We start from the raw sequence: 25,549 nt of genomic DNA, 5'->3' as shown, positions 1-25,549 counted from the left end.
AAGCAGAGTTAGAAGGAACAACCACCAACCAAGGGCTGAGGGCAGGGAAGGATGGAGATTTATAGTATCATTCATCATAGAAACATGAGCTTGTGATATAGCTACGCCTAATTCCGAACCGATTAATGCAAGAACTATAAATAAAGGACCAAGATCCAAAGGATCGAGCTTTATAGGTAAAAGGAAAGAATAGTGAAGGTTGTGGCGGAATCGGTTCTTGGTCATCCTACCAATGGGGTAGAAGTGGTTCCCAACTAGAAAAGATTATGAAAAAAAAGAACCAAAGTTTTCCAAGTGGTTTAAGCAAAAGTCATTATGAAAGGCATCCGTGCATTGAGCGACGATCACTTAGTGGATTCAGTACTCGGATACTTTTAAATATTGCACGACAAATATGGGAATGGGTATTCTCTCACTCCGTCTTTAATCGGCCTCGACTTCACATTGTATGATAGTACATAATAGAAAAGTAAGTTCTATTATTGAGTTGGCGGTCCATTCTTTTGTTTTAGTCAATAAGGATGCAAATGGAGTTACCAACGCCGATCGAATTTGATGAGAGTAAGAGATAATAACAAATACAAAATCAATGAGACGCTTCCCATTGTGTGCAAGGATGTAAGTTCAAGTCAAACATGCGGAGTCAACCCATTCATGAGATTTACACGGTATTTCAATAGTCTGATCTTCATTTCATGCCCTCACAAAAATAAACGTTGTGTCTGACCTAATTCGATCATTGCCAAAAACAAAAGAGCTTGTCCATAGATTATTTTTGTGGTTGGATTTAGGGGTGAGCAAACTAAACTGGACCGGCTCGGGATCGGACCGAGCCGAGCCGGTTCGATCCTTGAGGGGGTGGTCTGATCCTCGATTCTAGATAGATGGGACCGGCCCGGATCGTCCGGACCGAACCACCTATAATATATAATTATTTATATATATAGATATATACAATTAAAAAAATGAAGCCTTTGTTTATTTTCAATGTTCATTTCTCGAGCCATTTTCATTGTTAGGTCGTATATTCTTGAAACTCGGACAGTCTCTCAATGTTATGAATGCGGTATATCTTATTTATTATGGTCTTTTCCAGTGCATTACGTAGTGAGTGTACGTTGGTATGTTCTTTTCGTAAAGAAATAATTCAATTGGTTCATTTAGTATAGTGATAGCAATTTCTTACTGTTCATACGTTTCGATTGTTCATTTCAATGAGTAATCCCGTGTTTTGTTTCTGTACATTACTTGGATGTGGAATCCGTTTAGTGAACAACATCATTGTTAGTATGTCTTCGCCAGCTAAGTTTTTTTAATTACGTCCTTTATATATCTCCATTATATTAGCGGGTAGACCAATGTTATTGTTAAACCTACTATTATGTGAAGACACGCCTTCATTATGAAGGTAAACAAATTGAACCAGCATGTTTTTTATTCAACCGAGGGTATAGATTATAAATTAAGATGCAATTGAAGTATATTGTATTTCAAGAGTAAGATTTTAGCAGTCCCATCGGGCCGGGATTGGGGCCGGACCGAACGGCCGGCCCCAATCCGATCCGATCTGGTCCCGGTCCGATCCTTAATCTCGAAAATTTGGAGAGCGGAACTATTGATCCAGTCCCCGATTCTATATCGGGACCGAACCGGCCCGGATCATCCACACCCCTAGTCGGATTATCCATAGGATCTAACCAAGCATCATCCGATGACATATCCCTCGTATCTTGGACCTAAAACACACCCCCCAGCGGAAGCCCCTTCCTTCTTCCTCCACCCCACCGGGCCGCTCGCTCCGTCCCCACGTGTCGAAGAAATAGCACGTGCGAGGCCCTCGAATCGAACCACAACGACGAGCGAACGGATCTTCGAATGTCTCGCAGATTTTCACAACTTAAGCTCCATTTGATCAGAACGAAGCTCTCTTCGCTCTCGATTCGGGCGGGCGCGCGCTCATGTCGATCTGAGGAAATTCGTACGTAGCAGTGCTGGATTTGCGGGGGCACAATGGCATTCATGGCCGTGTTGGAGTCGGATCTTCGAGCTCTCTCCGCCGAGGCTCGCCGGAGGTATCCCGCTGTCAAAGACGGCGCGGAGCACGCAATTTTGAAGGTTAGAACGCGCTCTTGGCGCGCTGATAAGTTCCTGCTACGCACCTGTGCGTAAAATGCTCGTATCAGTGGATTGTTGTGTGCTTTTGTATACGCACTTGTAGTTTGGTAGGTGGTGACCTTTCTGATTGGAATGTTAAATGCTGTCGGGATATATTTGGGCGTTAGTGGAGCAGTGTGATTATGAACTGTTATAGATTCTTTCTGTTTGTGCAGTTATATTTACACTTTATCTTGTTGATTCAAGCTGCGAATGGCGGAGTTTAATTTGTTTGGAGCTTGGAATATATGTCTGTCCCTTAGTTTGAAATACTGCAGTGTCGAAGACAATATTTGAAAATAACAGTGACTTATGCAATGTGAAATTTGAACTGCTGTGGTTTGGGGACGTTTTTGTGTAACTTGCGTATGTATAGCGTAGTGGCCAGCAGCTGCATGTCTTCTGATTTTGTAGACGCTGCAATTATTCCACATTTTCATGCATCGATCTGGATATATGAGCCTGGAATCATTGAAGAAATTGTCATAAGAGGATGACACCTTATTTGGTTTTCATTTGCAGCTACGCTCGCTTTCTAGTCCAAGTGAAATTGCACATAACGAGGACATACTAAGGATCTTTCTGATGGCTTGTGAGGTCAGAACAGTGAAGCTAAGTGTCATTGGGCTATCATGCCTACAAAAGCTCATATCTCATGATGCTGTTGCACCATCAGCTCTCAAAGAAATCCTCTCTACTCTTAAAGATGTGAGTTATCCATGAACATAGCATCTACTGTTTTGGACTTTAAACTTTATGCAAATTACTGCCACATTAAGTTCAGAGCTCACATGAACCACTGAATTGCACTTGCTCTGGAGTAGAGGGAAACTCCATCATCAACATTCCCCTTTTCAACTTCCCCATAACTTTCTGGTTCTGCAACAGTGGTGTGTGTCCTAGTCTCTCCAGAGTGCAAACAGCTGACATGTGTCTTAGCTTGTTGATCTTTAACAAAGCCATGATAGTAGGATGATGAGATATACTCTATCAACCAGGAGGGGAATAAATTCCCAAGAAACTCTGTCCCCATCCTAATCTGTTAGTGAAAGCAAGGACTGCTTTTGCAACTGAGCTGCAATTGAATAAGATCGATGCTTCCACATGGATTTTGCCACCTAGTATCTGATTTCTTTTTGAAGGGTAGTGTCTTCATGGTGTTCTGTTCCCTGCACTGAAATTTCATAATCATGGTTTTGCCAATCGTGTTTTTCTTTTTGCTGCACAAATTGCTCTAAATATTCGCGGGAAGCTATTTACATGGAGGAGTCTGCATCATAAGCCTCTGACCTTTCTGGTCGATGTTGAGGATTTAATTAATGTGAGGACACTGATAAAAGAACCTGAAGTTGGACACCTCACTGATCAAGGGGCCGCTCTAAGTCTTGAGGAACTATTGCATATTTGGCTTGATGACCGGGTAGAGAACAGAAGCAGGGATGCTAAGTTCTCTTGTTAATATCTTTAAGTAATGATTGGAAATCACTACCATCTTGTATGTACTGTGGATTTTGAGACCTTCCTTGTGTAACTGATGCTTATTGTAGAAGAAGATATAGGGAACAAGAACTTCAATAAGAATTGTATTAGATCTTCTTACTGGACAGTTTTGGGTCTTTCTCAACACTCAATCTAAAAATCGCATTTCGAAGCTAATGTGCTTTTCCCCATGCAGCATTCTGAGATGAATGATGAGACTGTTCAACTGAAGACTCTACAGACTATATTGATTATACTGCAGTCACAATTGCATCCTGAAAATGAGGTAATCTAATCTGTAGCCAGATCATTGACTTAAAAGCGCATCTATATTCCATTAAAAAACGACGTTTAGCAGAATTGGATATGTGTACATTTATGGAGACAACAATTTGAAGTATTTTTGCTTCATTATGCCGTCACGACTGACCTCAAACCTACTCTAATGATAAAACTTGGGCTTTTAACTGTATGTCTCTTGCTTTTGTTTTTGCATATTTTTGGGGGCTTCTATTTCTTTTCTTGTACCATTATGCAGGATGTTAAAACAGTTGTGAGCATAGTGAGCAAATGTTCTATTGCCATGCTGAATATGCACTATCTACTTTAGTATAGGTACATGTCAAAATTAAATTACCTGTTGATGATACAGTCCATGAAACCTCACCGATCGCATGTATTTACTTTTCTCGCATGTTTGAGTGCATTTTTTAGGTTGGTGCTGAATATAAATAGATTTCCTTTACTTTGTCTGGTTAATGCATTTCAATTTAGTTTTGTGTGCATTAAGCAGGCAAATTTCTTTAGGTAGTTTGCCTTTTGCCTGCTTATCAAAAGTAATGTGTTTTGTCCCGATTGGATGCATATGTCATCCTGTCAGGAAATTAAACTGCTCCTAATGTAAGGTGGATTAAGCTCTGCTATTCAGGCAATGGAAAGTGTTATTTACACAAGTTGTGTCCATTATAGTGGATATAGGCAGTTATCATATAGTAATTAACTATCTAAATCAATTGTAATGGAGGTGGCTGGTGTAAAAAACAATAATAGACCGTGTATGATGTGTTAGTCCATTTTAGGTTACCTTACTCATTAAATTTATGATCTGCCGCCGCAAATTTTAACTTTTTGTGCATGTGCACTAGGTAACTTTAATGCATTCACTTTACTATTTTTCCCTTCATGACAGATTTTGTCAGGTTACTGTCTTTAGTAAGTGAAAGCCTGTGCTTTTTGTCTGTGATCTTGTCCATATAGTCTCTTACTATTCATGAGAAGTAGTTAGGTGGGTGAATATGGTGGGCTTCTTGCACTGATAACTTTTGGTATGGTTGTTTCCAAGTTCCACATGCCATTGACTGTCTTTGTTTTGTTTGTTTTCCTTATAACTTTTAGGAAAACATGGCTCAAGTTCTTGGCATCTGTCTTCGACTTTTGGAGAGCCACCGTTCTTCAGATAATGTGCGGAAGTAAGTCGAGTACAATTTGGCTGAGGACTTGAAGTTTCGAGAGACAGTGCTTGTAGATGCTTACTGTACACCTTATTTTGTAGTATCAACTCTTTTGTTATCAGTTGCCCCATTACTAAACATTAAGTTTTTGTTTTTTCCCTTGCTTACGTGGAAATTCACTGGATTTGCTATTCTCTTCAGTACTGCAGCAGCAACTTTCAGGCAAGCAGTGGCATTGATATTTGACCATGTGGTTGCTGCCGAGTCTCTTCACGCAGACAAGTTTGGTGTCGGAGGCCATCTAGTTCGAACTAGTTCAGTTACTGGTGATGTTGGCCGCAGCATGAATCTATCAGAGTCAGTCCTTTAGTCTCCTGCTGCATTACTTTGGTCTATGTTCCCTCTAGTTTAGGAGCTATGTTTGATGGTCATTTATGTGTCCTAATAATTCATTTTTTCTTGGTGTTTATATCATTAATAAGATGTCCAATGGATTCACAGATCACTTGAGCATGATTTTGGTTCTGGAGGGCCATCGTCAAAGAGGGAAACATTAAGTAAAACTGGAAAGCTTGGGCTTCGGTTGCTTGAAGACCTAACAGCTCTTGGCGCAGGTGGATCTGTATGTGCTGAATTGGACCATTAGATTTCATCCAAGCCAAATGCTTATGTATTTTTGTATGGCTTGTACGACGAATCATACTACCGTTCTTCAATTATAGTAGCTCTATGTCACTAAAATTCTTTCTGATATGCATTTGCATTTTTTTTTTTGCCAGGCGGTTTGGTTACATGTTGGCTCTCTTCAGCGGATTTTCGCACTTGAAATACTCGAGTAAGTAACATGCTTTCCCGTGTTATACTGTCCTTCCGAACCTTGTGCCTGACTTCCAATTTTAGACAGTGGGATGCACAGTTGGCACAGAAGTATAAGGCTATGCTTTTGCTTAACGTTTTCCCCGCATCAGCATTATGTTTTGCTGAAAACATAAGCAGCGGCAAGGCAGGACATGAGCCTTGCTTATGAGATACAACTGGTCCAACAGTGAATAAATGTTATACATATAGAATTTCAATTTTCTTTTTAGTCTGCTGAAATTGGAGAGTAAAATGGAACGAGATGATCTTGTTTGCTTTCTGGTGCCGGGTGTGATCTGCTTTCCTTTGCTACCGCGGGCTTTACGAATTGACCAGTGTCATCATGTGCGACTATCTCCACTATAGAAAATGCATGTTTAAGTATATATCCAACCAAGATATAGAAATTACACCTTGCTAAACTTCTTTTCCCAATGTAAATATGCAGCGTTATAAGAGTCATCATAAAAGGGGAACAAATGCAATGTGAATCATAGAAAAACTTGTGTGGGAATTAAGACGTCCACTGTGTACCTTGTTGACTTATTTTGTCAAGATGAAATGTCCCTTGCTTATTTTGTATCAGCAGGATTTTATTTCTTCCTACCTTGTATTGGGAAGGTTCTTTTTGAAAATGGCAATGGGGAAAGTCCTCCGTGATTTAACTTTAGACTGGATTTACCATGTCAGTGGAAGCTATTTTGGACTTGCTCTGAAGTTTGCATATATCTTATTGCAGGTTCATTCTCTCCAACTATGCTGTTGTTTTTAAGACCTTAATATCCTACGAACAGGTTAGGAGTCAACTTTCTTGACCAATCCTGTATTTTGCTCATTTAAGTGACAAAATCTTTATAGTTGAATATATGCTACACCATTTCAACAGGTTTTGCGTCACCAGATATGTTCACTCCTCATGACTTCGCTTCGGACTAATGCTGAGGTAATCTCTCTTCTGGAAGATACTTTGCATCTGGCTTTGATACTGGTTTGATGTGGATGATGACAGCTTCATCTTTTCTAATTCTATATGCTGAAACAGCTTGAAGGGGAAGCAGGGGAGCCTTCTTTCCGTCGGCTGGTTTTGCGGTCAGTTGCTCATATTATCAGGCTTTACAGTTCATCTCTTATCACTGAATGTGAGGTATATACTGTTTTGACCATCTCTTGTACATGTAACATATGTCATACCGTTGATCATCTTTGAGAATCACGATCTGATGGACTAGCATAGTACCCTGCATCCTAGTTCACTTTGAATGTCTGTTTCTCATACTTTTCTTCATTGTAGTCTGGTTTTCATATAGGTTATGATACTCATATTCCTTTTTATCTTTATTGAAGCTATTTGATCCCCTTATTTCTCTTTCTGGCTAATATAATCCATTGACAGTAAAGTTTTGTGGCTTGTATATCAGCAAACTCTATTTCCTGTCCTTGTGCAGGTTTTCCTTAGTATGTTAGTGAAGGTTACATTTCTTGACTTACCTCTATGGCATCGCATTCTCGTTCTTGAAATTTTGAGGGTAAGCATTCTACTTTGCCTTGTTAAGTTTTTTTTACACTGCAAATAGATGCATCAAATCTCTGTTTGTTATAATTTGCAGGGATTTTGTGTTGAGGCACGGACACTAAAAACTCTTTTTCTGAACTTTGACATGTAAGTCATAAAAGTGTACATATTCCTTTTTCTAATGTGTTCTCTCTCTCTCTCTCTCTCTCTCACGCTGGTGCACACACGCACAGGAAACCATTTACTGACACATGCCTGTCATGAACACACACATACTGTGCATGTAATGAAAGATATAAAAGTCAGGCAGATGGTAGCTTATTAACATAAATCTTTGGCCCAAAAAAAGAAAAATCAAGGCTAAGACTACAAACTATTTATGAAGTCAAGGAGATGATCTTCGCTCGTAATAATGGAGGAGTGGTCCTTTTTTGGGTCAGTGTTGAGGTTATTCTGTTTAAGTTATACTAGTTTAACTGTGGTGCTGTATCTACGGGAATATGATCCACAGCTAGGTCCCTTTTGCATGTTGAAGCCAGGATGAGAGACTTGCATGCTGGAAGGTATTCAAGTAATTGAACTGGTCAGTTAAAATTCTCACGATCACTGAAGCACGAGGTATGTCAGTAGAGGTTAGATACGAGGTAAAACTGGGAGATTTTTTTTATAGAAAGGATGGCTTGGCGATGTCAGAACAACTTTTGCGAATAGTAAATAACCATATCCCAATAGAACTTTGTCACTTGCATTGATTAGGATTGTACCATGGCCACTATCATGAATTAACCATGGGCATCTGCTAGCGTCAGTATTATTTTGAACTCGAAATACTGCTACTGAAGATTAGTAACATGAATCATTTAATTGGATGAGCATTGTGTTTAGCATATGATATGCGACTTCTGCTTAATGTGCTTGTGGCCTTTCAAGTATTTGCATTGGTTTTATTTACCTTAATATAGCTATGGCCTTTCAAGTAATAGCATAATGGTTTCATCTGGTGCAGATGAGATAACCTTATACTAGGTAGACAACCCCTTTTGTCAATTCAAATCATAGTAATGACGGAGAATTTTTCTTTTTCAAGTATTCTGAAGACTCAATCTATAGATTCTCTTTGAAAAATTTCAGATTGTGTTAATAGGAATTTCTTATATTACATAAGAGAGATGCAGGTATCGCTGACATTCCCATTACTCCTCTTTTAGAGCTCCATCATACTTTTTTATATAAAGGTCTGGTTGCATTTATAATAAGATTATGCCTGTAGATTTTATGTTCTAGGTGAAGGTTTGGGTGGAATATTAGTTGTTTACAGCAAGTTCCATGCATGGCATATAGAGGCTCTCAATGAATTGGTTTTTCTCATGAATTATCTGGAGACAAGGAACCGTTTTTTGGTAGTCAAGAACTATGTTGTCATCTCCATTGGTAATGGATGATGACAACAGCTAAGCCTTTTCCATCCACAGCTTTTGTCACTTTTTGTTATCATTTATATTGATAATAGTAGTATCATAGATAACCGGGGGTTCAGCTTTCAGAACGTTTACCAACTCTGGAGAACTGAAAAAGTGTAGAAGTTTGTTGAAATGCAAGTACAGGAAAAATTATTTGGAGAACTGTTGTATCTTTAATTTGAAGGATCAAAGCATGAAGAAAATTGAGATTGGAATCACCTCATACGGTTCTAGAATGAGAAAATGAAAAAGGAAAGCAGTTGTTGGCAAATATTTAGGGGAAATGATGTCGGAAAATTTGTTGAGCAACACAATAACCTTAAATTGTATTAATAGTCCAAGTGGGTAGCTATTTACAATTAACTTGCTGCGGACATGATCTCAGAGTATTGGTTTATCCCTGCATGATCACTTTCGGATAGCGGTGTTGGACTTTTTATCCCACCTCCCTTAAAGTCGATGGTCTAACAATATCGGTCAATAGGCAAGATCTCTGTTTGAGCTGAGGTTCTGGTGCCTGTATTTTTTTGGTAACTTTCAGAAATATACCAGCGTGTGTATGACAAATTTAGTGCTTGGTTGTTGGATTAAGAGCTAGTGACGTAGCTTTATTAAGCTAAAATGGTCACATAGAAATTTCTTTTAACCAAGCAGTTTAGTTGATTTCACTGTAACCCTTCCTATAATTTGTAGGAACCCAAAGAATACAAATGTGGTGGAGGGTATGGTTAAAGCTCTAGCTCGAGTTGTTTCAAGTGTACAGGTGAAATTTATCTAGTAGTTTTGGTTCTACGATATAACGATTCTTGAACATCTTAATTCTTGACTTGGTTCTTTACATCCTGATTTATGTAGCTTTGTGCAACTGATAATTCTTTCATAGAAGGCTTGGTAGGCAGAATTTCTTATAGGGAAATGCATTCATGGTACAGCCAATTTTTCTGAAAGTTATTGTATGGTTTGATTTAACTCAACTCTTACATAGAGTTTTCTATGGTCAGAAGTGTTGTTTATTGGCAGGAAATAACTAGCATTTGGAAATTTTTTATCTAGGAATGACATATAGTTATATGAATCTAATGTAGGGTCAGGAAACGAGTGAAGAGAGTCTGGCTGCTGTTGCCGGGATGTTCAGTAGCAAAGCTAAAGGTTTATCTTTTGTATTCTCAGCCTAATGCTTGCAGTTTGTACTTATTTTGAATAATATGTGGTCATGTAAGGAAAATACATCTCGATTATTATTTCTCCTTGGTAATTCCTTCTTTGGAAATTGATCAGAGCTGTTACCCTTTCTTTGATGAGTAGTTTCAATGTCACTCTTTGCTTCTTTTCTCAACATTGCTATGCCAATGCCCGGAACAAGGAGCGATCATCAATTCACTTGTTAGAATCTGGTGCGGATAATATTCTGAACATTGCAAGAACAGGACCTAAAATAGCTTGAATTACAATGACTTCCTATAATCCAACTGTATATCTCCTCTAAATAGCTAATATCTTTTAGCTGTCTGTCTTAGATTTGTAAGGAAATTTCTTGTCACACTGCTATGTCACTCATATTTAGTAGTAAGTACGTGTTGAATGGCATAAGCAATAGATTTTCCTTTTCTACTCGCCCCATCCAACACCACCAACAGTCCCCCCCCTCCTTCCAAAAAAAAAAAAAAAAAAAAACCCGACGATCATTGTCCTGCTTTTTCTTCTTGTCCAAAACTGTGGTTGTTTTTCTTCTTTTCTTGCACGAGTGCTGTTGCTGTTGGTTACTTCAACTCTCGGTTGAAAGTGATCTGATTTGGAGTTTCATCGAATATGACTGACTTCTTGTAGGTGCAATTTTTTTTTTTTTTTTTGGTTAATTTCATGTTCAAAAGGCCCCTTTTCTTTTAAAGACCAATAAAGAGTTTGCTTCCTTGATGTCTGTAGTTCACTCAGAAGTTGCAGTATGTCATTTAAATTTCAAACCTCTTGTAGTCAAAACAGTATGGCCCTATTACATTTATAAAGGACATGCTGGGACTGAGATACAGCTAGACCGATATGCTAGCTGCAGCTGGACTAATATACTAGTCACAACTGGATTTATCAGGTATAGAAACATAAATGTCGCAGCCTGCGGAAATTAACAAGTTTAAAACTTGATAGACAGGTTGCTATTCTAATCAGGTAAAAGGTCATCAAGTTCACATGTGACTTTGTGCAGTTATAATGTGTCATGGTTGTGGATTGTCTATCCGAAACAAGAACAATTTGCCACTCTCTGCTTCTCCTTTATTTTTAATGTAGCAAGCACTAGAGAAAACTCATGGTTTGACTGAACTGCAGGGATTGAGTGGAGCCTCGATAATGATGCATCTAATGCTGCGGTCTTGGTTGCTAGTGAAGCCCATGCAATAACTCTGGCTATTGAGGGTCTTTTAGGTGTTGTGTTTACTGTTGCTACATTGACTGATGAAGCAGTCGATATTGGTGAGGTGATTGTCATTTTCTTCCCTACTAGTCCCTTTAATGTTCTTTTCTGTGCTTGTTGTGGAATGAGCATGGTCTTACACTCTTTGAATGTATCCAGCTTGAATCCCCTAGAAGTGGTTATGACCCGCCGCTGGAATGTACTGGGAAGACCGCCCTTCTCTGCGTTTCCTTGGTTGATTCTTTGTGGTTGATAGTACTTGATGCTTTGTCCCTGATATTGGCTAGGTACTCTAGTTTTATCTTACGCTGGTTAATCTATTTCAAAGAGAATATACTACTACTTATCTGACATGGGTGCATTTAAAAGGTCACAAGGAGAGGCCATTGTGTTGGAGATCTTAAAAGGATACCAGGCTTTCACTCAGGTTATACCCTGGTTTCTCTCCTGTGCCACACTAGCAACATCACTGCACTCTAATCTTAAGATTACCAGTCTTCCATGAGAGTATAAGTGTGTTTACCTACTCCATTAAGCTGTTCTACACTGCTTCTGAGTCGCTTTTCTATGGGGGGTGCCATGTTCACTGGTTTTCTGTTGCTTGACAGGCGTGTGGTGTTCTTCGTGCTGTGGAACCGTTGAATTCATTTCTTGCATCTTTATGCAAATTTACAATCAACTTTCCTGTTGAGGCAGATAAGAAGAGGTACTAAGAAGATTAATTGAACTTTTGATTCTAGGCTGAGTTCTAGTCTGTTAAGTGTGGGTGTTGCACTTCCTACGGGAAATGTCACGACGTATGTAACAAAAGGGTCTCCGGTTCATTAAAGAATGTAGGCTCATTCGTACTTTGATGTCTCTGCTTATCTGCAATATCAAACATGTCAGTTACTCAATATTTCTGCCAACATGACCCTTATATTACCTTGAGATTCGGTTTTTAGGGTAATTGAGCAGTTTGCCAATAATTTTGCCAATAATTAATATAGTTGTATTATTAATTATTGTTTCAACTGTAAAGAACTTCATTTTGATAGTCGCGATTTTGTTTTCGTGATCTTCTCCAAATTATTACTTCTTGGAGGGTGGGGCTATTTTCATACTGTGATGAATCCACTCCCTTTTAACTAAATTGACGAAATTGCTCTTGGTGGGTTCCGCATTTGTACCTTTTCCTTCAGTTTCGTTCTTTCAAATTTCCTTCAACTTTAAACCTACTACCATTTAGCAAATAAAATTCAACATTTTCTTGGTTGCTGCTCTTATCACAACTTGTCTATTCTTCTTTTCTCCTATGTAAAAGGCTCACATTGTGGTGAATTGGTTATTTAATTATCATCAAAAAGACAAATGATATCAAGTCTCTTTATGTATAAAGTCAAAGAATTTGTGGTTTTCTCCCTACCATTGATGAAACACGTTTACGCAGTGCATGTATGATGTCACGGACATCTAGAACTACATTGAGAACAACAAAAATTATGCACATTAAGGCACCTTGGTATTTCTTCTCTGTGCACTCATGCATGATGATAAGTTCTGTTAGTCCAAAAATCAATGAGATTAAAAAGTTATATAACCTTTTAGCTAATGTTCTGCAGAGTTCCCCTTTAATTGAGTTCCATCTATCAAATATTCATCATCTTGGAAAGTAATTGTGATTGTGCCAAATCCTTAAAGAGGGCTCTGTTTTTGGTTTCATCCTGTTTTCTGTACGCTGATAAGAAAGTTTGGTGGTAAAATGAACAAGAAAATTAAAAGTCTGAATATACTATGTCTAGAAGTAGCTTTTTGTTTGGAATTTTACGGATTTGACTTCGCAGTTGGTCCATAAATCTGCTGACATGGTAAAGAGCTAAGTTTCTCAGGAATTTCTCTCTTGGACAATGCCAATAGACAGATTTTAAAATAAGAAAGAAAAGGTAGTGCTTCTAATGTCTATGTTAATCTCCACTTAAATTTTATATTTTACTAAGGCTAAGCTGATCCTACATAGAAATGTACTAAGAAAAAAAGGCAATTCAGTAAATTTAGGGCGACCTCTTTAAATTTCAGTTTTCTAATTAAGGGCAATTTGTCCATTTAGTGGAACTAATGCGATTTAGTCATGTAGGGTGTGAAAATATCCTTTGCAGTTACATCAGTTCTTGAACCTCCTGGTTTGGCCAGTAATGAATCTATCTGCTCATTCGTTATTTCAATTTAATAGAACTTCCTCATTCTTGAAATATGGCAATTATTGTTTTAGGATATTCTCCGATTGTTCATTTCCTTTATTATGTTCCATTGTTGCAGTAACAGCAGTTTACATTCTCCTGGTTCAAAGCGTTCTGAGGCAACGGTTGATCAGAAAGAGAGTATTGTCCTTACACCAAAGAATGTCCAGGTAGTGGTTTTACTTTATTCAGTTGTGTGAAATAATCCGTCATGCTGGAAGTAGTATCTTTGCTGCATAATACTTTACAGTTTCACATGCCCTGGATCATTTGCTGAGTCCAAATGGTTTTTCCTACTAGGCCCTGAGGACTCTCTTCAACATAGCTCATCGATTGCACAATGTGTTGGGGCCATCTTGGGTCTTGGTATGATGGATATATGCTTCTTAAATGCTCATGGAAGAAGCAGATCTGTAATTATTATCGTGATATAATTGCAGGTTTTGGAGACCCTAGCTGCTTTGGACCGAGCAATTCATTCTCCTCATGCTGCTACACAGGTGAAGATTGGCATCTTCCTAATGCAACATTCATTTGAAGTACTTTGTCAGACAATGAACGTATGATACTTTGGAGTATATTCGCACTCTTGTGTAGCATTTGTGAATGGTTTAAACAGTTGAATAGCTTGTATTATGATGACTTGCTTCTGATGATTCCATTGGAAATGCTTTCTTGGTATTTGCTGGATACAAATTGGAGCAATTCCACATTTTCCATTATCCACAATTTTACCTACTTTTGATGTTCGGCTTCCTTTTTTCTTTCATTAGAGCTTTTCAGAAGCGTAAAGAAGCTTGATTTTCTAGTTTATCTATTTCATGTATATACCAAAGGGAAGGCCCTTTGAGCATATGAGCTTCAACAGTCTTTGATCTTCAGAGAGGTGGTTTTTGTTGCTTCAAACCTCAAGCCTCATCCTCGTGTCATGGAGAGACATGGCTGTTATACTCCTGTGACTTCTGAATCTCCATTTTAAATTGTTTTAATTTTGCACTTCAAGAATGTTCAGACTATAGATAGCTCCACTGACCATCGAAATAATTTCGAAGGTCAGCGATATAAAGTATTCATTGCCTCTAGTCGTACACTAGTGATTTGGAACACCAAAATAAATATTTTGAAAGTGCCGGGTCATACTAAGTTTCCCACGACCTATTACCTATTCTAATCCCAATCCTAGGCTTGTACTTTAACTCGAAATGTCTAATTTTCCTTTAAAATGGAGTCATTTAACTTGGGCTCGATATAGTACGATTCATCTTGTTTTGAAAAAATTAATCCTCTTATCTTATTTCAACTGTAAGACCCAAAGAGGCCTAATTCTGTCGTACCAAATTTAAATAGAAGATGGGTATATGTGAAATTGCAGAACAATGCTACTCTTTGTTGTGAGTATGTAGATTTAGTATTGTCTGAAAACCTCAAGTAATTGTGTGATAGTTCGTCTGATTTGACTGATCATTTGCAAGTTACTGGATATATTTGCATTATTGTTGACAACTGATTATAGCTGAATGGTGGCATCTAGATCTTCTTTCTAGCACAACATTTTGATCTTTTTTATTCAGTGAGTGTTCCTTCCATATCCTCTGTACTTGGGTGGTGACTACTTAAACAAATAATATTATCAAAGTTAAAGTAAACGTTGGGTCCTAAAACTTTGACATTGAAGTCCTATATCAAGTGCACAGTTATGGCAACAGCTTTTCTTCCGGCAGAATAAAGTCTGCTGTTACTTATCCACAAAATATATGACGCCTTTGTAATTAAGCAACAATTGTCCAGGTGCATATGCTCCTCATATCCCCAAACAGCCAAATTTTGGCATCATTGGAATGTTCTTAAATCAATTCTAAAGGGTTTTTTCCCCTGAATTGATTTTTATTGTTTTTTTTTTGGCATTTATCTTTGTCTTGTGTAGGAGGTTGCAACGACTGTACCGCAGCTTACGAGAGAATCGTCTGGCCTGTACAGTGACTTCAACATTCTCTCTTCCCTAAATTCTCAGGTGAGTGGTGATGATTGACTTCACTGAGGTGCATAGAAAGAGTTGTTAGGAAAATCTTGAAAAAAAATTTCCTATGATATTTATTGCAATCGTTATGTCAAATTCTCCTCTATTCTTAAACTTTCACATATGTATAAATGTATTTGTTTGATGCCCATCTTAATCAATTTCTGTTTAGAGAGAAGGAACAGTGTTCTTCTCAAAGAGAAAAAGATGGATTTTCTTGTTTGATAATCACCAAACTCCATATAAGTTGAGAATGGACAAAAAGAGTTTCTTTTGTTGATGAACAGGTATTCAGAACAGATGTTTGAAGATGGAGCTTGTTTTTGGTCCTTTTTCATAGCCTTATACCTTTACTAATGTGCTACCTCTGTTTGTGGGTGAAGCTGTTTGAGAGCTCGGCGCTGATGCATATATCTGCAGTTAAATCACTTCTTACTGCATTACGTCAGCTGTCACATCAATCCTTAACTGGGATGTCAAGCGTATTTGGGGCAGCATCAAGTCAAAAGATTGGTACCATTAGTTTTTCAGTGGAGGGAATGATGTCCATCTTGGTCAACAATCTCCACAGTATGTATTGTGCTTATTTTTAATTGTTTGTGTATGTTACTTTGGTTTGATCTTCTGTTTCTAACTTCTCTCGTGGGGCAATATCATGCCTGCTTGAGATTTGCTTTTATCGACTAGTGTACATATTGATTCTCATTTAGAATAGCTTTTCCTGTTTGTATGATGAATTTTCATTGTTTGTGCCTTTACTCCCAAATCAGTAGAAATATCAAATGGAGGCCCTCATTTTCATAGTTGTCATTCCTTAACTTAATTCCGACTCTATTTATTGGAAGAAAATAAGTTTCTTGAAATGTTGTCTGGTAATTTCATTTAGCAAGACATTCTGTGTAACTTCCTAGAGTTTAATGCTACTTCATCCAATATGCGTCTTGGTGTTGAGAAAAGTGATACAAGTCTATAATCAATATAAATGGTACTGACTCAACTTCGCCATACTTAGGCACCTTAGGCATCACCCCTTCTCCTTATTAGCAATGTACTATGACAACACATGTACATGTTTTTGCCTTTCCTTCTCAAGTTCCTTACTTCTTATGAAACACCTAAGATGATGGAATGCTCATATCATCTCCTATTTGGGTTACATTCTTTCTACTATAAGTTCTGTACCTATTGCAGGAGTGCACCCAATATGGGATCAAGTTGTTGGTCACTTTCTTGAGGTAACTTTCAGGGTTTCAACTATGTTTTGTCATTTTTATTTCAGTTTTTCTTACAAAATAACATTTTGCAGCTCATTGATAACTCCAATCTGCATGTACGGAATATGGCACTTGATGCATTAGACCGATCAATATCCTCTGTTTTAGGTTCAGATCAGTTTCAGGAATCTTTGTCATCTGGATGCGGTCCCTGGTCTCAAGATGTGCGTCATCTCCCCTTTTCTTTTCTCCGAGGTTGATGCCCTGTATATAGATGTGAATAAGAAATATTACTAAAGGCTCTCCATCTTTCTCTCTCTAGATCGGTGCAATAACGACAGAGACAGGATTGCTTGAATGTGCTGTCATATCTCCTCTAGGGGTTCTTTACTCTTCTAATCAAAGCATTGATGTTCGGGCCACAACTTTGAAAATTCTTCTGCATGTTTTGGAGGTGACTTGGTATTCCTGGCGGCTAGTGAAGCTTTACTGGCATTTCTAATCTATATAAATCTCCTTTGATCTGACAATTCATACCTCCGATTCTCTCTTTCAGAGATATGCGGACAAGTTGCGCTTCAGTTGGCCGGATATTCTTGAGATGTTGAGGTCTCTTTCTCCTCGATCTCTCTCTAACGTGTACATGCCTTAAGCTGTGTCATTATCTATCTAACTTTGCTGTCCTTTTTCCTGCTAAATTGTCAAGATCTGTGGCAGATGCATCAGAGAAGGATCTTGTCACTCTGGGTTTCCAGGTTAGAGATTGAATCTCTTCACTGGAAAGAATACAACTGTTTGCTTTTCTTCTGGGGCTGGTCGTTATTTATATTTATATTTATATATATATTTTTTGGGGGTTGTTGTGGGGGGGGGGAGTTTGGGGACTTGATTGTGTTAATATATGTCGAGAGACATATGGAGCACCATCACCTTTTTGCATGCAAAAATTCTCATTAACTGATGATGGCACTTATTTTCTATGTATTCAATCAAGGGAAACATCATGCTTGGGTTGTTGGTTCTTTCTGCAGTGCAAAAGCTCATGAATACCTGTGCTATGTAAACAAAGGAGCATCTCTGATTATTGACATTTGAAAACATAGACTGGAACAATAATTGAGGTCAAGAAAAGATTTGCCATTTCACTCGCCAGTTGCGTCACTGTAAAAGTAAATTGGTGCTCTTAAGGAGAGCTTACTACAGACAATGGTGCTTTTCAGGGAGCATCAGTTCCCTTTCTTTTCCCTTTATACGCTTAGTTCATTCCAATTCCACCCTACTCTTCATTCTTCCCAATCTACTGTCACATCTAATATTCTACATTACGTCTTTCATGATATTGATGCTGCTGATTCAACAATTTATCGAGTGGCTACTATATCGTGTAATTTTTCTGTGCACTCACATTGGTCATGGCTCATATTGTTTTCTTTTTTTCCCTGTTTAGTTCATATGTTGCTCATGGCATTATTTTAACATAGTAATAGTAATGTGCTGATTACCTTGCTCGATCCTTTATTGGAAATTAATAATGCAATCATTTGGTAATAGTATAAATTAGTAGCTTGACGTAGCTTATATATATATATATTTTTTGGGTAAAGGACGTAGCTTATATTTGTCACATGTAGAAACATAATTTTTATTTTCAACTAGCCACTTTACATGTGATAATATGTTCAAATATCTCCTATGTTGATTCTTCTGCAGGTTGTTTTCTACTGGTAGTTGATTGAGAACATATAATCATTCTCGGAGATTTATAATCTAATTGAACCAATAGTTATTCATGAAGTTTCTTTGTTCTCACTTTCATTTTGATGATTCTGTTCATACTGTTAAAATATTCCTCAACACTCAACTGTGGGGTTTCATTGGGTTTCATATACATGTATAGAGCTAGGTTTTGCTTTAGGGTCTCTTTTTGCACGTGGCTATCTGTTCGTTAACCCCATGTGACAGTTATAGTCCGATTTGTACTTGAGAGCAGGTGTGTGTAAGTCTTCCACTTGCTTGTCAATTGGCCTTTTGCACATGCTGTCTCCCTTGACCTATTGAGTTAAGCTTTTGGGTGGAACGTTTTAACATGTATTAAGAAAATACAGCACAAAGAAATAACTAAACAACACAAAACATTTAAATAAAATGAAAGCAGGAGTTAGAGATGTATATAAGTTTGCATTCTATTGTGCCTGAGGAAGTTTTTAGATAGAGATTATGAGAGACCTAAATTATTGACCAAAATTAGTACTTCAAAAAAATTGCCTATAAGAAATGATTAATTTGTGACGACTTTTATGAAGTACAGGTGTAGCCTTATAAAATAAGTGGCACAAAAGTTGGTTATTGCATTCAATTATATTCAATGAGGTACATTGGTGTCATAGGAAGCATACTAGAACGACTAGTACATCATACATTTGCAGGTAATTACACGGGAATGATAAATACCAGTGGAGTGAACTGTCATCAGCATGCCTCTTACTTTTGGAAGATGAGATTTAAAATCTTAATGAGTAAAACTAAAAATTATCCACAATAATCATAGTACAATTGACATATAAATTGTCATTTAGTATTAATCAATTAATCTATAACTGCAAGAGTTTTAATATCTCTTTTAGTATCTGTAACTTGTGCACGGAATGCGTATATTTGACAGGTGATTATTTGGTTAGATACTTTAGCTCTTTGGGAAATGTTGAGTTCGAATGAACATTAGAATAAAAGTTGGTCCCTCCCATGTTCAGATGAGAGGAATTCATTAAAGTTGTTTTGACATGTCAAATGACAACTTTAAATGTTTTAATAATGGACACATCTTTATGATGGAGATGGAGGCTGGAAGAGGGAACCTGAAAAGAAGTGGATGCAACTAGTGGGTTTTTATTGAAGATTGGTGCTATCCAGAGCTCAATTGTATAGGAGGATATGCATAAAAGTAGCAAACTCCGCTTTCTGGAAACAAGCTTGATTGATGTTGTTCTTACTAATGATAAAGATTTCATGGGTGCAAGTCACATAACATTTGACTGTCACTAAGAAGCTTTGTATGGGGCGATATACCCCCTTGTGAGATATTGCTTCGATACTCTTTCAGAGAAGAAAGGCTAGCAGAATTAGCTCCACTACTTCCCCTACACCCAACAATATACTTTTCTGTGGTTCTGCAGAAATTCTGGCCCTCGTAGCTGTGAATGGTCCATCTATTAAATTAGATCGTTAAAAAGTGCCAAATTTGTCTGTGATGTTCATCTGCTTTCTAGTAGACATTTGGAATCAATTGAATAGACAGAATGGAACACTGTAAGTCAAATATCATATTTACAGGAGAAGTGAAAAGAAAGTATGACAATTTTGGGAGGTTTACATTTTTCCCAAATGAAAACTGCATGCTAGTAAAAGGTAGTGTTACCATGATCTGTTGACTGAGTTTTTAATTGGAACAGCTTCTATAGTCCTGAAACGCAACATTTGTTAGCATTCTTCCTTGCCATTATCTTGTGCAAGCGTGATCGCTGTTTGATTCAATTCCTTACTTACATGGCAAGGACTGGATTTCACTATTCAGTGTGGCGTACTTTTATAGAGTTGCACGATAGTGAAAGATGTTGCTTCATTGCTAATGTATGAAAAGTTAATTTTGGTCTTATTCTTAGTTACTCAATCTGATTGTGTTGCTTGTTTGCAGAGCCTTCGTGTTATTATGAATGATGGGCTTTCAACTTTACCCACAGAATTCCTACCAGTGTAAATTCCGAACTTATGTTTTGGAGAATCAACATTTATGTCTAGCCCATTTTTGTTGGGATGTCGTTGTGCAATGGCAATTGTTAATTGAAATGCATAAGCATTTGCAGTTTACGAAATTAATTGTTGAAATCTGGAGATTTTGAGGAGTATCCTATGCAGCTAAGATGCTGTTTGTTTGGCAAGAAATTCCCATACAGGATTTAGACCGAATGGGTGCCTAGTGATGGCTACCACCGCAGTGATGTGAATAATGTTTTTTTTTGCAAACTGAAGCGGAGATTAACTTGGTGCAAGTTATTTACGTATGAAAAGTTACAGTACATATCCCCAATCGCTTAGCTGTTAAGCTCTAAATATTTTCATTTAGGAAAACTTGTATCTATCGAAATATTTAACTTGGCTAACAGATGTAGTTAGAAATATTAATTGCTTATTTCTGATCAGCACACGTGAAAGACTGTTGTGAAAGTGTCAACTCTGTTATGCTTGAATATGTCTGCTTTCATCTGACTTGGCAGATGTATTGATGTTACTGGAGCATATAGTGCTCAGAAGACAGAGCTGAACATTAGCCTGACATCAATAGGCCTCTTGTGGACTGCTGCTGATTTCATAGCAAGAGGGCTTGGCCAAGAGCCCTCTGAGGAAAAGGAGAAGGAAGCAGGTCCATTTTTAAATTTTAAAGTTCTCTTTCCATCTTTTTGCCTTTTAGTATGGTCTAAAAGCTCTGCTCTTGTTTTTTCTTGACCTTAGAATGGGGAGATGTGCACTATGTTCCGAAGTCAGTGGATGGTGAAGAGAGTTTAGATGAGACTAGTGCTGCATCTGGCAAAGAGAATGATGAGGCTTCTTCGAAAAGTACAGAGGGTCGTGACAAGTTGCTGTTCTCTGTTTTCTTGTTACTTCAGAAGCTTGGAGCTGATGAGAGGCCGGAGGTATGGTGATGGACTCAATAATGTCATCTTTGCTCTCAAGACTTGGCCTTTTCTTCGATTGGCTTCTTCATGTCCTATCTTCTGTTTCTTTCTGACTCTGTCATTTCGGACGTCTCTTTAGTTGTGCAGTCTCTATTATAGACATCTTTTTCTAATCGAACAAGCTATGGTGGTTTTGGGAATCAGTTGTGATTATTACCACCTCGACTGTGGTGGTTTCTGAGGAAAACTGGTCGGCTATTTGAATCTTTTTATGCCATTGTGTTCGATTTTTTATAAGCTTCCTGAAAATCCAAATGCTCCATATTATTCCTCTGGTGTCCTTCCATTCCTTTTCAAGTCTTTCTCTTCCCCTTTTAATCCGTAGTCTCTGTCACGTTACAGCATCTCTTCACTGGATCAATGGAAAGCCTTCATTATATATCTTTCGAGTTCTTTCCTTGCCCCTTTTAACCTTTGTCTCCATCCACTAGTCACATTTCTTCACTGGACCATCCAGAAGCCTTCATTCTCCATGAATCTCAAGAAGCTTCTCTCGTCTTAGACTCGATTGAGGCTACATGAGTAAAGATCTTTCTCCCCTGCCTTCCCTTCTAGTTTAATCTCCCTAAAATTATACAGTTTGAATAGAATCCTCTAAATATTGAGTTAGCAAAATAACCCCTATACATTTTCAATGTTATCCTGCACATTGGAGCTCAGTATGCAGTATGTCTTTTTCCTTTTTTTAACTTCGGGAAACTCGCTGTTCGTATGTCCATGTTTTATCATATGAATGTGTGTTTTGTGTCGAGGAGGTTCCCACTCAATAGTACTAGGATTATTAGATAGTATCTTACAGGATTGGTGAGCTATTTTGGGATGTGATGGTGAGATATGATCAATTGAGTTCTTTTTGGTCTTGATTTGAAATACAATCACTATTTTGTTAGCAATAGAGAGTTACGTTGGACTAGTTCAGCAATCATGAAATATGTACTCATATTCAAAATGCATTTCACATATGATGTCGTAAATAAGATCGTTATTACTTGTAGAATATTTCCTTCGGAAGAAGTAGCATTCTGCAACTGAACAAGTCTCCAACTGCATTTCTCTTTTTCAATCATTCTTCATGGATCCTTCTGTATACCATGGATGCTACAATTCCTTCTGACCTTGAGTTTTGTGGATTGTTTTCTGTATATAGTCTGCTTTTCGTCCACTTAATTCAAGGTAGGAATTTATGGCAAATATGTAATAATGCAACCAGAGTTAAGTTTTTGTTCATATATTTAGTTCTCAGAGGCTTATCTGGATTATAGTTGTGATATTTGATGGGACCACTACCAACTGTTCTAAAAGCTTAACTTGTTAGATAAAGGCGTGGTTGAATACTTAATTACTTCTGCTCACGCTTAGTTTGGTCTCTTTGCCAAATACTAAGCATAGACATATTTAATTGAGAAGACAAATGGGGCCCGCAATAGTCTTGCTAAAGAAGTTTTTAGATGTAGCTCCCGCCTTCTCAGTGAGCTGGTGCGCGTGTTTTTCTTTCTTTCCATATAATTTCTTCCCTCTTGAGAATGCTTTTATCCACCATGTATAATGTATCAACGAAATCAGTTCATCCTTGCACTCACTTCGGTAAAAATCCTGCATTTTAGGTGAGAAATTCAGCTGTCAGGACACTGTTCCAAACTCTTGGCAGTCATGGACAAAAACTCTCCAAAAGCATGTGGGAGGATTGTCTTTGGAACTATGTCTTCCCTATGTTGGACCAGGCTTCCCACATGGTAGTACATGATTTCGAGGTTGTACTTAAAGCATCGTTTTAGTCTCTGTTAATGAAATGTAAATCTTGTGAAGGCTGCAACCTCATCAAAAGATGAATGGCGTGGAAAAGAACTTGGAACAAGGGGAGGAAAAGCAGTTCACATGCTCATTCATCATAGGTACTCCATGACATTTTCATTGTCAATGAAGTTTACATCCTATGTCATCTAAACAATCTGTACATACTAAATTTTGATGCAGTCGAAACACAGCCCAGAAGCAGTGGGATGAGACACTTGTGCTAGTCCTCAATGGGATATCCCGTATTTTACGATCTTTCTTCCCCTTTCTCAGGAGCTTAAGAAACTTCTGGTCTGGTGAGCTAATAGGCAACCAAATTGTAGTTTCTTTAGTCACGATTTCCTAGGCTGGTACTTGGAATTACTGTTTCCGAAGTGTTTATTAATTTGAGTTATTTTAAGGGGATTGATTTCTACAGGATGGGAGTCTCTGCTCATTGTTGTCAGAGATAGCATTTTAAATGGAAGCAAAGAGGTTGCTCTTGCAGCAGTTAGCAGCCTGCACATGACGGTTGTATCTCATTCTCTCAAGGTGATCTTTAATTCTCGGATAGTGGTCGGCCAAAAAAAATCACTGTTCTTTGAATAATTGAAGTAGAATTGGTCCTCAGTTAGCTTTTATTGTTTTAGTGTCTCTGTTTCATTGAAATGCCAAGAGAAGCAATGTTGTAATATTTAATTTGCGTGCAACACAGGGGAACTTGCCAATGCCTTACCTCACCTCAGTACTTGAGGTCTATGAGTTTGTTTTTCAAAGGTCATCCAGCTATGGCGTTAATTCCACTAGCAAGGCAAAGCAGGAGATTTTACATGGTCTTGGTAATGTACCTGGCTCTATAATAGAATCATTCTTTGCACAAATGATGTCAATGTCAACAATTATCTTGTTCTTGGGTTGATTTCAGGATATCAAGCAGAATTATTTCTGTGAGGTCCTTACAGTCGTATCAAAATCACAATCACGACTTCCATTGACATCTCCATGTCTGTTTGATCTTTTCACAGGGGAACTATATGTTCAGTCACGGAGTATGTTCGACAGTCAAATGTACACCCAGTTATTGGCAATTATTGATCTGGCAATTAAGCAATCCATGATGGGAAATGAAAACGTTGAAACTGACATAGTACGTTTGATATGCTCTCTTGCATTTCTCCTCGTATCTCAGTTTAATTGACTGAAAACTCTCAAGGATGCTTTTTAGTGCCTTCTCCTTTCATATATGCATGTTTTAATTTAGTCTTTTGAAGTGTGAATGGTGAAAACTAAAAGGATGGATCATCAACCATGTGGTTTTTGTAAAGCATGTGAGATAGTCTCAATCGGGACTGAATTTTGTTGTTTAAAAGAGTGAAATCCAGAAAAGGTAATTCAAGAGGTTGTCGTTTGCTTTACTGATTGAGAAGTCCCAATTTGTGACAGCTTTTAGATCCCTATCTTGTAAAGCACTCTTTGTTTCTTTTGATATTCTGATAACGTTGACTCCCAACCCTTTTTTGTCTGATTATTATTTTCTCTTCTTAAAAAATGGAAATTAAAGTTCTATTTCTACTCCTTAAAATCTAAATATTAGGATGAAAAAAGTTCTTTGTATTGAATCTTTAATTCCAAATGAATCAAATCTCCCCAAGTAGGAAGAAGAAATGGGTGAAATGATGGTCTTATGCGTGATAGACACCATTTGTATAGGGGAGGTGGATGAAACGCATGATACCATCATTTTTATAAGATGTTGTCCATTATAGCAAAGACTAGAACATAGTTAGCTTATGTTCCACATGCTCCTGCCTTCTAAAATTTCATTTTATGTCATCCCTTCCACTTCAACCCATGGTCTTTGTATGTTTTCTCGGTGATTACCCTCAACTGACCAAAACAGAGCAATTTTTGTGCGTCTTCTTTCTGCTTATTTGTTTGTGGAGTATTCCCGGATGCAAATTTGTTGTGGCTTTGAATTTTACCAGGCTTCGATCATCATCCTACCGTTTTCTTTGACAGCTGTCTATTCTATCATCTTTTCTCCAGGGAAATATCTCACCTATTCAACGTACTGTGCTGGAAATTTTGCCCCTTTTACAACCAACTGAACAGTTGTCTTCATGGTGGCTGATCTTGCTCCGAGAGGTCTTGCATTACCTCCCACATCCTGATGAATCACTGCGAAATGAGGAAGAAGAGGTTAAGAGAACCAATGCTCCTGATGGAAATCAAGGTAAATTGGGAGTTACATCAAACTGTTTGTCTAAGTTTGGAGTT

At 37.8% G+C, this 25,549-nt stretch overlaps 1 protein-coding gene across 5 annotated transcripts in view; it reads left to right on the top strand.

Moving 5' to 3' along the window:
• The first annotated feature begins 1,826 nt into the window (after positions 1-1,826).
• LOC115734286 (protein MON2 homolog) overlaps positions 1,827-25,549 on the top strand; it is a 28,797-nt gene continuing 5,074 nt past the window's right edge. For 2 of the 5 annotated variants that reach the window (XR_007198619.1, XR_007198618.1), the window contains exons 1-38: positions 1,827-2,115; positions 2,677-2,862; positions 3,830-3,919; positions 5,029-5,102; positions 5,286-5,441; positions 5,586-5,706; positions 5,864-5,919; positions 6,682-6,736; positions 6,829-6,885; positions 6,985-7,086; positions 7,388-7,468; positions 7,550-7,602; positions 9,609-9,678; positions 10,001-10,064; positions 11,238-11,386; positions 11,482-11,609; positions 11,692-11,749; positions 11,931-12,028; positions 13,618-13,708; positions 13,839-13,904; positions 13,979-14,038; positions 15,463-15,549; positions 15,939-16,125; positions 16,747-16,790; positions 16,862-16,993; positions 17,092-17,223; positions 17,326-17,378; positions 17,476-17,524; positions 20,461-20,519; positions 21,041-21,186; positions 21,276-21,457; positions 23,104-23,232; positions 23,306-23,391; positions 23,474-23,589; positions 23,712-23,824; positions 23,988-24,111; positions 24,298-24,419; positions 25,319-25,505. Coding sequence is in view for 3 of the 5 variants with exons in the window: in XM_030665004.2 (XP_030520864.1) it covers positions 2,011-2,115; positions 2,677-2,862; positions 3,830-3,919; positions 5,029-5,102; positions 5,286-5,441; positions 5,586-5,706; positions 5,864-5,919; positions 6,682-6,736; positions 6,829-6,885; positions 6,985-7,086; positions 7,388-7,468; positions 7,550-7,602; positions 9,609-9,678; positions 10,001-10,064; positions 11,238-11,386; positions 11,482-11,609; positions 11,692-11,749; positions 11,931-12,028; positions 13,618-13,708; positions 13,839-13,904; positions 13,979-14,038; positions 15,463-15,549; positions 15,939-16,125; positions 16,747-16,790; positions 16,862-16,993; positions 17,092-17,223; positions 17,326-17,378; positions 17,476-17,524; positions 20,461-20,519; positions 21,041-21,186; positions 21,276-21,457; positions 23,104-23,232; positions 23,306-23,391; positions 23,474-23,589; positions 23,712-23,824; positions 23,988-24,111; positions 24,298-24,419; positions 25,319-25,505 (3,868 nt within the window). In the remaining 2 variants the exon portion in view is untranslated. Of the gene's footprint in view, positions 2,124-2,676; positions 2,863-3,829; positions 3,920-5,028; positions 5,103-5,285; positions 5,442-5,585; positions 5,707-5,863; positions 5,920-6,681; positions 6,737-6,828; positions 6,886-6,984; positions 7,087-7,387; positions 7,469-7,549; positions 7,603-9,608; positions 9,679-10,000; positions 10,065-11,237; positions 11,387-11,481; positions 11,610-11,691; positions 11,750-11,930; positions 12,029-13,617; positions 13,709-13,838; positions 13,905-13,978; positions 14,039-15,462; positions 15,550-15,938; positions 16,126-16,746; positions 16,791-16,861; positions 16,994-17,091; positions 17,224-17,325; positions 17,379-17,475; positions 17,525-20,460; positions 20,520-21,040; positions 21,187-21,275; positions 21,458-23,103; positions 23,233-23,305; positions 23,392-23,473; positions 23,590-23,711; positions 23,825-23,987; positions 24,112-24,297; positions 24,420-25,318; positions 25,506-25,549 lie in introns of all 5 variants that reach the window. The other 3 variants (XM_030665004.2, XM_030665002.2, XM_048279995.1) reach the window with 3 other exon arrangements.

Source organism: Rhodamnia argentea, chromosome 6, assembly GCF_020921035.1.
Source record: "Rhodamnia argentea isolate NSW1041297 chromosome 6, ASM2092103v1, whole genome shotgun sequence".
Taxonomy (NCBI): Eukaryota; Viridiplantae; Streptophyta; class Magnoliopsida; order Myrtales; family Myrtaceae; genus Rhodamnia; species Rhodamnia argentea.
This window is presented reverse-complemented; position numbering and strand designations above follow the sequence as displayed.